Source organism: Ictidomys tridecemlineatus, chromosome 6 (genome assembly GCF_052094955.1).
Source record: "Ictidomys tridecemlineatus isolate mIctTri1 chromosome 6, mIctTri1.hap1, whole genome shotgun sequence".
Classification (NCBI taxonomy): domain Eukaryota; kingdom Metazoa; phylum Chordata; class Mammalia; order Rodentia; family Sciuridae; genus Ictidomys; species Ictidomys tridecemlineatus.
In genome coordinates, this window is record NC_135482.1 from 188,412,062 (window position 1) to 188,427,322 (window position 15,261).

The window sequence follows — 15,261 nt, forward strand, 5'->3', positions numbered from 1 at the left end:
CAAGTCAGCTGGACCTGGTATGTAGCAGTAATGTGAAAGGCTCTTTCAAGGGTCATCTCACTCAAAACTCACAACAGCTCTGTGAGGTAGATGCTATTTTTCAATCTTACACATGAGGAATTTTAGGTCCAGAGACATCAAGTATTTTTCTCAAAGACTGTTCAGTCAGGTAACAAATGTCATGACCAGCTTTCATCAGAAACTGTCAGATGCCATTTTTTTCTTGGGAGTCAGAACCTACCTGGTGACCAGACATTTGGAAATCTGGGAACCCTGGCAAATACCTTCCTAAATATTAAGCAGGCAACAGAAAAGAAGCTGGATAAGAATTACAGGCAGTCCATGAAGAAACTGTCACCACTTTCATGGGTATCATGCACAATGCACTTGTGCTGCATGTGCCCTTCCTGCCTGTGTGCCCACTCCACCCCAGCCCTGACCTCCAAGGCTTCCTGCTTGTTGCAAGGTGGGCCAGGCAGAGGGTGCAATGACACACATGTGCATGGCTGAACATTCACATGTAGACCCTCTACTGTCTATATGACTAAGGCTTTTAAATTAAAACTATCCAAAAGAAAATAGAAGTTTCAAAACCTCTTCAATGGTTCTATTATGGTGGTAGTCCTTAAGCTGAGGGGTTTGGGTCTCATGCTCAGAGTTTCTGATACTGTAGGTCTGGGCTGGGGCCTGAGAATTTATATTTCCAACAATTTCTCAGGAGCTCAAGTTGCTGCCATCCTGGAGACCACATTTTGAGAGTTACTATAGCAGAGACTCCATGTAAGAAGACACTGATCCCCCACATTCTCAATTCCACAGTGCTCTGCGTTTGCTCATTTCTCAACTGGGTTCCCAGTAATGACATTTCATAGGGGACAGGAGTGAGAATAAAGAATAAGGGTATATAATAATGAAGTGACATGTCATCAAAAAAAAGTAGTTTTACTTTTCTTAGTATAGAAATGTGCTTTATAAGTAGAAAAGATAAGTAAAGCATGATAAAGAACAACTTTGGTTATATTTCTCAAATACCCTTGTAATGAAATATACCGTTTTGGTATTCATAGGATATTAACACTAACTCAATTTCCTCTTCCTATGCTGGAAATGAAGTAATCAATTAGCAAGAATGGGAAGTGTTAGGTTCCTAAATATAAGAGAGTGGGTGAAAAGTCTATCTCCAACTACTTGAATATTATTTGCTAAAACTGAAAAACAAGAAAAAAAAAGATTTTCTATTCCTGAAATACTTTTAGCATTTAATTTAGAAATTAATAAAATATTTTAAAAAGATGAGTTTATATTTATTGTTCCTCTCTATAAACATCTGATTTTAATTGCTATAACACTTGGATATATTGTGAAGACATGATAGTAATGCCTACTGGGTTCTGTATTTATCATCCTGAGGGGCTAGGAGAGCCCAGTTTCCTTGGGTAAATACTTGTTTCTGGCCAAGAATGAACTGCTTCAGCCTCTCCAAGCACTTGGCACATGTGGACCAGTTAAGCTTTATTCCATTTCAGGTATTTCAAGCCATCCACCATGGAATACTTTCATTAAAGGTAATTAAGGATTAAATGGCTGCCTTATAGCAGCAAAAGCTGAAGAATACAAAGCTGTAAAGTTTGCACTGGTTGAGTTTAGGAAGCTGAATGGATTAAACAGGTAAAACTCTAACCTGGAATGCTGTTTAATACTAACCTTAAATGCCAGTGTAAAGAGAGAGAGTGTGTCCAGAGCTGTAAGGCAAACCTCAGTTGCAATGTTGGCTTCCAGCAGCGACTGATGGAGAACATCTGCATCCGAGTGGCCATAGCCTGCATGAATTACAACACAGGATTACTGCCCAGTGGTTAGACAGCAAGGCTGGCAGGAGGGCAGAGTCAGTCAACTTTTGATTATTTACAGAAGGTTCCTTGAAGGTGTTATTAATACCCCTTTAGGGAGTATTAACAATGTTTCTATTTAATTATAAGTCTTTTTTGATTCTGGAAGGGCAACAACATTCATTGTTTGCTTGCTATGTGCCAGCCACGAGTCAAGGAACTTTACACATATTATCCCATCTAATCCTTCAATAGCTATATAAAGTAAGTATATTATTAAACCCTTTTTGCAGGTAAGGAAATAGAGGCACAGAAAGGCTAAAGAACTTGTCTAAAGTCAAGCAGGTAGTAAAGAGTGGAGGCAGGATTTCCACCAGGACAGATGATGGTCATTTTGACTAAGCTGTCAGAATGGTGAAATTATTGATAGAGAGTGAGGTTTCCTGAGCTTCCTGTATAGACAGAGGCAGCAGCACAGAAAATGAATATGAATATGAATATGAGCCCGGGATCGGGCTGCTGGTCAGAACCCATCTCCACCATTTACTAGCTGTGTAACCTTGGGCAAGTTATTTGACCTCTTTATACTTCAGTTTTCTCATCTGTAGATTGGGATAATAAGCGCATCTACCTCAACAGGTTGTGGAAAGGATTAAACTTGTTAATATTTGTGCAGCTCTTAAAATAGTGCCTGGTACATAGTGAGGGCTATAAAAAAAGTACTAAATCAATAACATCAAGGTCTGTATTATCTAGATAATGATAATGCATGATAATCAAGAGTTGACTGTACAGAGAACTGTTTTCTACTTGCTTTAATAAAAAGCATAAAAGCCAATGTCTGAAAGAAATGTTTAAGAAAAGGAAAGAACTTGAAGAATTTATCATGTGAATTTAGCTTAATCATATATAAACACAAACTAGTGGCTGCAAAATCAATTTAGTACTGATATAAATGCAGTTGACATACAATTTGAGATATTAAATTATGAAATGGTATGCATTAGCAGAAATATATGTAGGGATACAAAGATGTTACAGTATTGACCTAGATTATAAAGAAAGATGGCAGTATAATAAAACACAATGTAATGTCTTCCTCCAAGGAGTGAAAATAAATCCACACTTATTAATTGGCGATTTTCTTAAGACTCCAGAAAGGAGGACATTTTGTATATACAGATCAGGAAATGAATACAGAAAACCTAGGCAATGTCCTTGAGACCAGTAATGGGGATAAAACAACTCACACTCTGAATTCCTTATTAAGGTCACCATATCATAGTACATATTATTAGCAGGAAAAAAATAGCATGATGTCATTTTAACTTAAACAAATGTTAGAATTATAGAATTATTTTTAAAAGCCTAAAAAAAAGTTTCTTTTAAAGCCACAGATGTGCTTTGTATCATATAATAAGAGCCTTTGACAGCCCGTGTTTTTCCTGGTGAGGATATGTAATACACTTGGCACCTTGCCAGTTCTGTTTCTTTTTCTTTTTGCTTTATGGGCATGAAATCTTTGGGCAAGAAAGGATAAAAAGATATTGGGGTGTGAATATTAACTGTACAGCCTTTATATAAACCAAGGCATTAGTTCATTCAGGGAAGTTTTTTTTTTTTTTTTTTTTTGGTAAGATACAGAGACAATGAAAACAAACAGATTGATGATTATTCTTAAAGTGATAATTAACCATAGTAAGAGGGACCAAAACCAAAACCAAAACCAAAAACACAACACCTGTTATTAGACCAACCAAAATTTCACAGAGATAAAAGGGACCCTTTATAGAGGGCTGCCATTTATCCCAAATGAGTTTTAGTTTGGGTTTAATTTTAACAAGGAACTTGCTTTAACAAGGAACTTGCTTTGATGACTGTTAAAATTTCTTTTTTTCTCTGCATAGAACTGTCTTTTTCTTTTTCTAGAATCTATTGGTTAGGTTTATCTAGGTGACCATTATAAATGAGACAGTACATACACTAAGGAATTTTCCTGCCTTTGTCTAAAAGCCTAAGAACAATTTAAAAATTAGAATTTGACAATGTGCAGGCTTTTTTTTTTTTTTTTTAAGTATAGGAATTTAACCCAGAAGGGTACTCTAAAACTGAGCTATATCCCTGGCTCTTTTTATTTTGTTTTAGAGACAGAGTCTCAGAAGCTGTCCAGGCTAGCTTCAAACTTGCAATCCTCCTGCCTCAGCCTCCCTCATCTGACCAGTGACAATGTGCTGTTTTAAAAACATATGTAACTAATGTGCCATGCTAATTAAATCTACAACCATGTATATACATAGGGAAATGTAATGACAAATTTCTCTAAGCTATCACAATACCCATAAGCCAAAATACCATTTATCTAATCTCTTTTAGAATAAGAGATTCACATGGAAATCTATTGGTTTTATTTGACTCTGTCGGAGTCATACAGAAATCTAAAATAACTAGTCCCTTTAGCCACAACATGTCATAACTTGATTTCCTTAAACTGTTCCATCTCAAAAATCAGCAGGATTCCTGAGCTAGCACTATTTATAAAACTCTGTAAAAATAAATGGCAGCATGGACTGCCTCAATCACTGAGACTGAAAACAGCATGCCCTAAGGTCCAGGTTAAAGTTACACACGAAGGAAGACATTCAACAGTCACCGTGTTAAAGATCAACACAGTAAAATGAAATGAATTAGGAAATCCAGGAAAGTGGTCTTAAGAGACAGAAATTTCTTAAATCAGGGGTGAGCAACTTTTTGAAAGCGGATTCTTGCCAGGGGAAGTAAGGAGTGTGGCGTGAAAGATACTGATTTCCACTAGGGGGCAGTGGTGCCTTGGAGCGCTGGTCAGGGCAGAAGGGCAGAGCTTCTCTACAGATAAGACATCTTGGGTAAGAGTGCCACAGCTCCTTCTGAGTCTTTAGAATTCACTGCTTAAATTCACACAGTATTTATTCTGTTGTCACTGACAAAAGACTTATTCTAAAATTTTTTACCCCCTTTTGTCATTTGCTATGCTTAGATTTAATTAACCTTGTTCAACTTTATACATTCATCTTACCCAAATAGATCTACTTACTAATGGTGACTACATATGGAAACTTTTCCTTATTCCTCACCCTGACATCAGAGGTGATGTGGTGACCTGGGCAGAGGCCCATTCCATAATCAAAGGCCTATTCTGATAGTGAGAGGACGTTTGGGATAGCAGACTAAGGACAGATCCAGAGTCTTACAGAATGTGCTTCCTTCCTGATAGCTGCCTTTCCTTTAAGAAATTTTGGACCAAAATACAAATCCAGAAAAAGTAAGAAGTTTTATGAGAAAACAAAATTAATGAATGATGAGAAATCTTGCTAAAAGAATTCCCCAAATGTGGAAGATCTACTGTCTTAGATATATTAATTCATGGCATATGGCTTTATTGAATATAAACATTTTTGCCAAATATTGGTAAGGTTTTCTTCAGCAATTGATAGGAAAGGAGTAGAATGTAGAATAAGGAATGATACTCCAAGGCAAAAATTATATGACTTGCTTTCTGCTCGATTCACACACAAGAAAACAAATATGCTCAGAATGATCTGCAGACAGTCTGCAATCTAGGAGTCTGTAGTTTAGAAGTAGGTGTCATGCCATCAGCTTTCTCTTTGCTATAGAACATTGTACCTAAAGCTCAGCTGTGTCTAAAATGGTGCCTAGCATGAATATAGACAGAAAACTGTAAGAACAGTTGGTTTAGACATATGATACTTTTAAATTTAAAGTGCTCTTTAAGGACACTAAGATGACTGACTTTAAACAAGCACTGTATCAGACTTTCTCAATTCTAAGACCCCTATCAACTACAAAAGACACCAATTAATGATAGACAACTTCTTAGATGTAAAATGAAGATACAGCTCAATTTCAGAAATGCTACAAAATGTGCAAAAACATGTCTCAGAATCAAGGAAATATGGCTTTACAAACAAACATTTAATTTGCTATCTCACATATATAAGTAAAAAGCATCTGAGTACACTTAACCAAATTTTAAAGATGTATTATATACACTTAAAAACTTTGGAAAGATTAATTTTAATTCAGAGATGCACACATTCTCTGTATTTTTCATATTAATCCACACCTAAATTCATTTTTTATACAGTAAATGAATTTAATTATCACCTATATTCATTTTCTTACTTGTGCTTCACAGATATCAAAGAACTTCAGAGCTAAATAAGGCCTCAGAAGCCATGTCCTCTCATTCCTCACACAATACTTAAATGACCAGGACAATGTCCCCATAGGGTCTCATTCCCTCTGTTTTCACACCCCAGCTTCAAGTGTTCACTCCAGCTTTATAGCTTTACAGGTAGCTCAGTACACACCACTCACCGGCAGTTTAGTTATAAAATGCTTTCTCATCCTGACCTGAAATCAAATTCTCTGTAATTCAACCCAGTGATTTTAAACGCCTCTTGTACTGGGTTACATGAAACACAAGTTTTCTTTACATGTCACTACCTCTTGGCTGCTTTCCCTCCTATCCTACCAGCAGGAAAAATGAATTATCATGCAAGTGAATTTTGTGGGGTAAATATATCACTTACTTACAAACACCTTTTCACCTAGTTTTCCCTTTCTTTGGGCGGTTACATATTTACAGGTAGCTATCACTCTCAATTTTTTCTTTGATACAAATTTCTTTTCTATTGCCAAACAATGAGTGCAAGTTACACTAAAATAGGTCAATAGTTAATTGGTTAATAGCTCATATACCCGGGCAAAGACCCAAACATTCTTTAAGAATGGTTTTCTAAATAATTAAGACTATTTGGCCATTGTGGGGTTTTTGCCATTTTCATGATTTCCTACCTATATTGAAAAATAAATTTAAGTTCCTGTGAGAATTACATGTGCAGCACATATGGTGTCTTCCCTGGTCCTACTCTCAATAGGAGTTGGGGATGGCAAGGGATGCTGCAAATGGCCAAACCTACAGATGACTAAGTTTTTCACAGGCCTCTGCTGCTCCCTGCTGGTCTAACTAAAGTCTAACAAACATTTCCTACTCAGAGAGGACACAATGATGTACAGGGGTTCTTACTATTTTTAGTCTTTTTAGACTCTGAGATACCCCTGGCAGGTCTCTCACATAATGGATCTGTGTCATATGGTTGGCCCAACAGAAGGTATTGTATTTATTGGTAATAGGATTTTTAAAAAGATATCTCTACAAATTCCCCATAGGATACTTAGGTGAAGATGTAAATGAACTAGTATGAACATCTCCATACACATGTTCACACCCATACACATGTATACATACATACAGTATACACTCCCTTTTCTGTGGCTGTGGCTGAATTGATCATTCAGAGCTCAAAGAACTACTGGAGGGAAAGGCTGAGGTCACTCAAGCACATACTCAGAATTAGAGATGGAAGGGAAGACTGAGTCCTAGGAGTAGATGAAATGCCTAAGGGGGCATCAGACCAACTCAGGGTGAGGAGGAACTGTGAAAACTCAGACAAAGGCTAAGAGTCAGTGATACACTGTTTCCTGCCAAAGCAGAAGAAAACGTGATTGATGACAGGGTGCCACTGAAAACTGATGAAAGTGAAAACGTGAGACAGAGAGAAGGGAGCAGGGGAGACGAGGTTCTCTATGGGTGGCAGGAAGAGAGAATGGAAGTTGACCATGTTAACAACATGGCTCTTGGCAGCAGCACAATACCAGCTGTCTCTCTCCTCCAATTCAAGCTACCACCACAAAAATCCATTTGCAGCAAAAGGAGCTTCTGCATACTGGAGTAGATTAAGACCATTTCTTCGTGGGTTGATCATTAATTAAATTTTTGCTTGTTTTTTGTGTTTCATAAATGATTATCACTGGAAGTGGATCCTTGATCTGCTTTTGATTAAAAAAAAGGCTTTAAAATTAAAGCACTAATTTCAACTGACAGTGAATTAGTCTCTGTGTTATGTAAATTATCTGGGCAGAGGGAGTCTAGCAGGTCCAGCATATCACCAGGGACTGAAATGCTATTGCTAAATAGGAAATGAAAGTTACAAATAAAAAACTTCAGGTTTTGTTTGTTTCATCTCCTTGTCCAAAGTTTTAAAAAATCAAATATTGTAGCCTTAATTCTGTCAATAAATGTGCATTCTACAGCTAAGTGTAGAACTTAGAACTAGCATTTTAAGGCTCTCAATTCACTGTGTGGTAGATTGACACAATATTGATTTAAATGAAGCCTAGAATTTTACACAGAGAGACTATACCTACCTACATTTAATTTTGTTGGGATGGAAGTGTGAGAAGTTACTGGATTTCCATTCCTCACTTGTTTTACTTTGAACTATTATCAATACTAGACAATGAGAATATTGTCTTTACTCTTAGCATGTATTAGAGAGAGGTATGAAAATCACAGTGAATGGACATTTGTAATTAGAAATGATGAAAAGATATTAACAATCACGTATTAAAGACAGTACTTGGAATGAGAACAAACAATACAAATACAAATAGTCCAGGTAAAACAGCAGATAGCTAGGTCATGCTTGGAGAAGAAATGGAACAATTCAGAGAACACAACACTAACAGAAATGGAACTTATAGTAGATGGTCACATTAATTTTTCATGTGCTGGACGGTTTGTTTTCTGCTTTGAGAAACCCTTAAGCAGATGAAATAGGAAATTTCTAGAAACAGCACATGATGCCACGACTCTTCTGTTGACTGATAAAAGTAAATTTAAAATAAGCTCCCATGTTTTGGCAGAATCTCTATTGTGAAGTTAGAAAAGCCCCAAAGTTAGGAAGGCAAGATGAATAAAAAGATCTTGGTTTGCAAGTGAAGCGGCCTCATAAGCAGACTTCAACCTGATTAAATCTTACCATTGTCTACAGAAATTCCAAGCACACTTGATATCTTTCTCACACTGAAAACACAGAAAAAGTCACTTTGTTATTGGATGTTTTTCCACACCCTCACAAATCGATTCATGGACTTTATGTTTTCATAGCAGTTGAAAGAATTAATAAACATTCAGAGCCAGAATGTCAGAATGTGGACGCTTGATCAATTACATGCACGAGATCAGGAGGGCAAAGGAGTCTGTTCCAGATGCTCTTGGGAGGTGCAGGGGAAAATCAATGATAAGCTGGCTACAGGCAACGAATCCAAGCATTATGTTTAAACTACTGGGAATATTAGGCTATTGGGCCTACCAAATTTTGCTTTGGGGATGGGGCAAAGGGTCTAGCTTTTAGGACTGGTGCTGTAGTTGATCATGTGCCACATTTTGTCACTCCCCAGGGCTCAGGATTCTCCTCCAATGAAGGGAACTGTGCCAAGAGCTCTTCATCCTATTTGCTTCGAGCTGGAATAAAAATCAAGTCGGTGATGTGGTACGGTGTGGCTGGGGATCTCCCCTCTGAGATGGCAGAGAGATGGCTGGCTGTTACGATGGTATGTCATGGGACTTACTGTGGTTAAAAGTGACAGAGTTATCCAGGCTGCCCAGCTGCTGCAATCTGGCATGCATCATTCCTGTTCTGTTACGGGAAACAGGCAATGTCTGAGATTTTCGATCATGAACTATGGGTCCCAACCCCTCCTGGTTCCTGCAACATGAGTGAAATGGGATAGAAGCAAAAGTTAGATGTGTTACACTGCAGCGAGAGGGGAGCATTAGTGAAGCCAGGACATGGCAGAGAGGGGACGAGCCATGCACTGACAGTGCAGTTGAACAGCCACAGACACACAGGCAGCAGCTCTTACAGTGTTCACAGCAAAGCACCTGATGACAAAGAAGCAAAAATCAAGCCAAAGCAGAGAATTTCTCATTTTTAGGAAGTACTACAGAGACACAACTTTCAAAACGTGAGCAGCACTCCAATGTGGTCCTAAAGGTCAGTGTTCTGACAACTGTCAAAACGCTGTGAACCTTTTGGGATAAGATGTTATGAAAGAGCAAAAAAACCTTGTTTCTAATTTAAAAAATGAACTGGAAGAAACAGAGAACATACATGCAATGGGAGGGTTATATGAGACTAAAAGTTTTAACACCTTTATTCTTACCCAAGCAGGAGGGAGAAGAGCCACATACTTTGTTAAACTTGTCAGCAGTCAAGTAGAGAAAACAGAAAAGTGATCTGGGTTAGCAGTCAAATAGCTGACTTCCTACTGTGTACCATCACCAGAGCAGATGGAAATGGGACCTGTCCCCCGTCCCAGAGCCAACCGTGCCCCTCACTGTGTTACTGTGTGTAGGAGAACAGGGACATGCATGGACTATCATCGACGGCATGCTGCTGGGTGATTTCCAAGTGACAGAAGAAGGCACAATGTTCATTCAACTGGACCATCGAGGATGGCAAACACTGACAATGTTCACATTATGGTTCAGGATCTTTATTGCATGCAGCAGAAACCATGGCAATTTTATATAAAGCAGGACATATCTTTCCACAGTGCATGGAACAAAGTAACAACACCTCCACTTCTATCTTCCTCTGATCAGCTAATGTTAAGGCAGTCCATATCATATGCAAATATGTACAGGGGCTTATGAAATCAGATTTTCTTTAAAAAAGTTAAATTTATGTCCACTGGTTGCACTGGAAAAAAGTAGCCTCTTTGCAAAACCCAATTCTAAAATATTTTGTCAGGACAAAAATCTTCAGCTTTCCATATTTGCCATTTTAAGCTCTGAGGCATTTTAGTCTACTTGATAGAACATTCATTAAATGCCATCTTGTGATGTAAGTGACAGTATCTGCAAAGAGGGTGTGAAGATCACCCAGCACAGTGTTTTCTGGTTATAAAATACATTCCTTGCCCATATTTGTGGGACAAAGTCAAAGAGAATAAAAGTCAAGGTAAGAAATTATTGGTATTGAGACACCTTGCATATATTTGCATTTGGTACACAAAAACTCAAATATAAAAATTATTTGTGAATAAAAAATGAAAGTAAGATTAAAGTACTTTAAATGCTACATTTCAATTAAAAATAGAAAACATCCATAGAAGAAAAGTACAAAATAATCTAAAATTTTCTTCTTTTAAAAAGAAAACACATGCTTTTATTTCTTAACATAAAACATAATATCTGAATATTTCTCAAGCATCCCTAAATGAGGACAATGCTAACATAAAAAGCACCACAGAATGAAGGCCAAGGACTAATACTTTATACTCCAATAGAAAGTCTATTAATGTCTGTTAAAGTTTATTGCTATAAAATAGAATTAGGAAAAACAGGTCTCCATTACAACTAAACTTTAAAGCTTTTCTTAAAACATAAATGTAATCTTACTTTAAATGGTTAAAAACAACAATAGAAAAATGTGCTAGGTAGAATAAGATCCCAGACCTGCACTAAGAGAATGGCCCACCACACAGACACTCCAAACGGCTACCGGCAGAGTAAGAGCCTGGAAGGACAAGACGTGCTGTGGGGAAATGCTGTGTGGACACCTCAGCAAGAGCCTCCAGCTCTCCTGGGGTCTAGGAGTATGGCACCCCAGGGCACTAGGGAGCTAGGACACTGAAGAAGAGTTCCATCAGACACAACACAGGCACTAACTGCTGAGTCAGAATAGGAGGAGGGAAGGCTCCATTTTAGAGAAGAATTGTGGCAATCCACACAATCTGACAGGCTAAAAAAATTCTTTCATTAAGAAAGGAGGGTGGTTACATGAGAACATAAGTTGGGAGAAAGAACAATAAAAATGACCTTTGAATGTGAAACAGGAAGAGAAATCATTGAGAAAATAAACTACATGAAGAATGGGAGAAAAGTAAGAGAAGGAGACCTAACAGAGCATGAGGGAGAATCTGGAATGAGGTGTAGAAGTTAGCAGTAGGCCACTGAAGACAATCCTTCCAAGAGAGGAGCACGAGACAAAACAAGACAGAAGGAATGTAGGAACACCAACAAAAGATGCTAACAGATTCTATGGTGCCAATCCAAGGCCTGCCACCTGTCTCCATGGCTGTTTATGTGAATCCCACCTGCCAATCACCACAGATGACCATTCCCACACATTCAGATCCAAGTAATATAGAAAGTGATGGGACATTTCAAACTAGAATGCCCCACAGTACCTGGCTATGTATCGCTTCCCCATGTACTGGAACTGGTGCAAGCAGACCCTGCAGATGGGATGAAAAATTATCAGGCAATGGGAAGATAAAAGACTATTATCAACACAATGTTTTATTTAAGCCCATTAATAATAATAAATTAAATATGTCTACCACTAATCCTGTACTTCTGGTTTTTAGAGATTCTCTGGAAGGTCCCTCTAAACCCAGAGAAATTATTACATTGTAAGAGGAGTCCACAGTTTAATAATTAGTACTGTGGTAGCTGGTGGAGCACCACAGAATGAAGGCCAAGGACTAATGGGACTTCCTATCCACTTGGGGCTGGCAGATTTACTCCAAGGCAGTTTGCCTTAAGATTATGTTGGAGGGGCTAGGGTTGTGGCTCAGTGGTTGCACGTGTGAGGCACTGGGTGTGATCCTCAGCACCACGTTGAAAAAAAATAAACAACTACAATAAAGGTATTGTGTCTATCTATAATTAAAAATAATAATAATAAAAAAAAGAGGGGCTGGAGCTCAGTGGCAGATTGCTCGAGTAGCACATGTGAGGCACTGGGTTCGGGCCTCAGCACCACATAGAAATGAAAAAAAGATATTGTGTCCACCAACAACTAAAAAATAAATATTAAAAAAAAAGAGTATGTTGGATACCCTAAACACTAAGTTGCTTATCCATCCTCATTCATAGTACTCATTCACATCTGTGAAAGGAACTCTGTTTTGGCTCAAGCGTATGGAGTAATAATACCTTACAGATATCAAGTATGTAGTTTTTTGTTTTATTTTACTGCACCTACAACACTTGACTCTTTTAAAAATCATGCAATAAGATAGTTAAAACAACAAATCCTTTGGAGCTGATTTTTCCCTACATGACAGGTCCCCTGTTTTACTCAGCAGAGGGAGTAGTCATGAGGCTTTGAAGGAAGCCCCTGCTAGCAGGTCAAGCCCACGGCCCTTTACTTATAATCCCCAAATACACAAAAGCTCTTGAAAATTGGGTTTCTGCTTGTTTTCATGCAAATACATTTGCCACCAAAATATGATTAAACTAACAGACATCAAGAGTTATGATTTATCCAATTATTGTGAATAATAATAGAACTTCAGTTTTTTTAACTGCAGATATTTATGTGTTTGTGGAGTGCTGAGATGCTGCCACTCTCTATATAAATACACTCTCTATATAAACTTTTCAAAAAAATTTTAAAAATTCTAAATTTGAAAAATTATCTGCCCCTGGCAGTTTTAGAAGGCATTGTGAACTTGTGTTTCTAAAAAGAAAGAGCTTAAAAGTAATCAGAAACTCATATTAAGGAGATAAAATGAGACAATATAGTTATTAGATTCAACTTAGAGAAGCAGCATCAGCCCAATCCAGTGAGTAAATTTTGTATTATTTTATGAAAATGACTTAAATAGTCACTTTTTATCTAGAACAATCACATATCTGCAATAATTTAAAGTTGGCTACTGTTTACTAGCTCATAAGCTCTGAAAATAAGTGCTGGGGTCAGGTCCAGGAGAAAGAGCTTAAGGAATAAGAGTATGTGACATAAAATTCATTCCTGGCTCAACTACACAGTGCTCTTCAGACCTCTTCTTCCTCTGGGAAGAATTATGAGGTAAAGCTTGAGAGTATATAGCTGAGGTGGAGCATATGTCTAGCATATGCAAGGCCCTGGGTTTGATCCCCAGCACCATGGGGGCGGGGTAGAATTATGAGGCAACAAAGACAAAATTACTCACTCAGATATTGTAAAAAAATCCATAAGTTCAGATGTTGAAGCCTTGTTCCAATATGTAAACAAAGCATCTAGAAAACAAATATTTATTTTGTCAGAATTACAATATATTTCATTTACATTATGGAAAATCACCTACTGTGATAATGGAAAGAGATGTCAGATTGTAGGTCTCCAAACCCTTCCTGTGCCCCAAGTCATAGATAATCAAAGGACAAAAAAAAAAAAAAAAAAAAAAAAAAAAAAAGTGGGTAACATACATAACAGGCTTAATTTATTTATGACAGCAAATTAACAGTATTTATTAAAGTAACAGAAAGAAAACAGAGTTCCTGTAGTGGGAGGGGCCCCAAGAGAGGGTTACTCCAGACTTATTCAATTTAAAGAAGCTACACTTGAAAACCTGAATTTGAATCTTATCATAAATCACCTGGTACTATATTATAGCATAAGGATTATTTAATTTATACAGATTGTGCTCTTGAATTGTCAAGAAAATTAAAAACAAAACAAAACAAGTGGGCACACAATCCAAAGTTAGGTTTTCATTATTTCCTACTACAGAATCCCTCCCCAGCAGGGAATCTGCAGAAACTTTCTACGTGATATACATACTATTTTGTCTTTTGAGTTTTAACTGAACAACATAGCTTCATCTACCTCAAACTTTTCCAAGATGCACAACATTCCTCTTTATGGATGCACCATAATTGGGTTAACCAATCTCCTTACTGACAGACATTTACTGATCTTTTCCTATAACATTTTCTACTATAACTATGTCTTTATGAATGTGAGTTTTTGCATATACATCCAACTACATCTTATAGGGAAAATTCCCAGAAGTGAAATAGTTTATTGCATGGTATGTATTTTTAAATTTATGTATGAACCCTTATCAATCTGGTATTACACAAAGGTGCTATCAGTTCATAGTTAAGCATTTTTTGCCCTCTTAAATTTTAAAATGTTGGAAAACAGATGAAGAGATTTGGAACCTTTGGAACCTGAAATGAATGGAAAAGATGGCTGCAAACAGGCTGATGGCTGCATGCCCACATGCTTCACACTTATGAGAAGCAGTGACTCAGGGAAGACATGGGAGCTATAGCAAGAATTTGTGCCAGGCACTATGTTAGTGCTGTCCCAATTCTCCATATATTGTGTCATCTAATCCTCACTCTCACTCCTATGCAGAAGAGTGCTGCCATTTACAGATGTACCAACACAGCCCTCAGACATTAAGTAATTCTCCTATTTACCTGCCTAAAAATATATATCTGAATGGAGATGTAAATCAATTGTTCCTAATTCTAAAGGCATTTGGCTCATTAGACCAGTAATGAGGGTGGGTCAAGGTAGTTTCTATTTTGGGGAGATCTTGTGCACAGAATTCAAATGGAGAGACTGTTTACTTGTGGCTGGTCATCCTGGCGAGCCCTTGAGGAGGCAAGGAGAACCTGGCAGGTCCTCCGTAGGCACCGTAGCTGCCCCCAGCATGCAGACACAGTAACTAGCAGCACACTTACTCCTCGCTCTGGACACTAGCTATTGAGCCCTACAGCTCTAAAAAGAGGAAGCAGGCA

The 15,261-nt window shown here is 37.7% G+C and overlaps 1 protein-coding gene across 34 annotated transcripts in view; it reads right to left on the reverse strand.

The window, feature by feature from the left end:
- The window catches only part of Dock9 (dedicator of cytokinesis 9), a 286,979-nt gene that overhangs the window by 44,990 nt on the left and 226,728 nt on the right, over positions 1-15,261 (reverse strand). For 20 of the 34 annotated variants that reach the window (XM_078016270.1, XM_078016254.1, XM_078016248.1 and 17 more), the window contains 4 exons: positions 13,680-13,746; positions 11,928-11,975; positions 9,303-9,439; positions 1,705-1,820 (listed from right to left, as the gene is read on the reverse strand). In XM_078016270.1, coding sequence (XP_077872396.1) covers positions 1,705-1,820; positions 9,303-9,439; positions 11,928-11,975; positions 13,680-13,746 — 368 coding nt within the window. Of the gene's footprint in view, positions 1-1,704; positions 1,821-8,710; positions 8,755-9,302; positions 9,440-11,927; positions 11,976-13,679; positions 13,747-15,261 lie in introns of all 34 variants that reach the window. The other 14 variants (XM_078016277.1, XM_078016258.1, XM_078016268.1 and 11 more) reach the window with 2 other exon arrangements.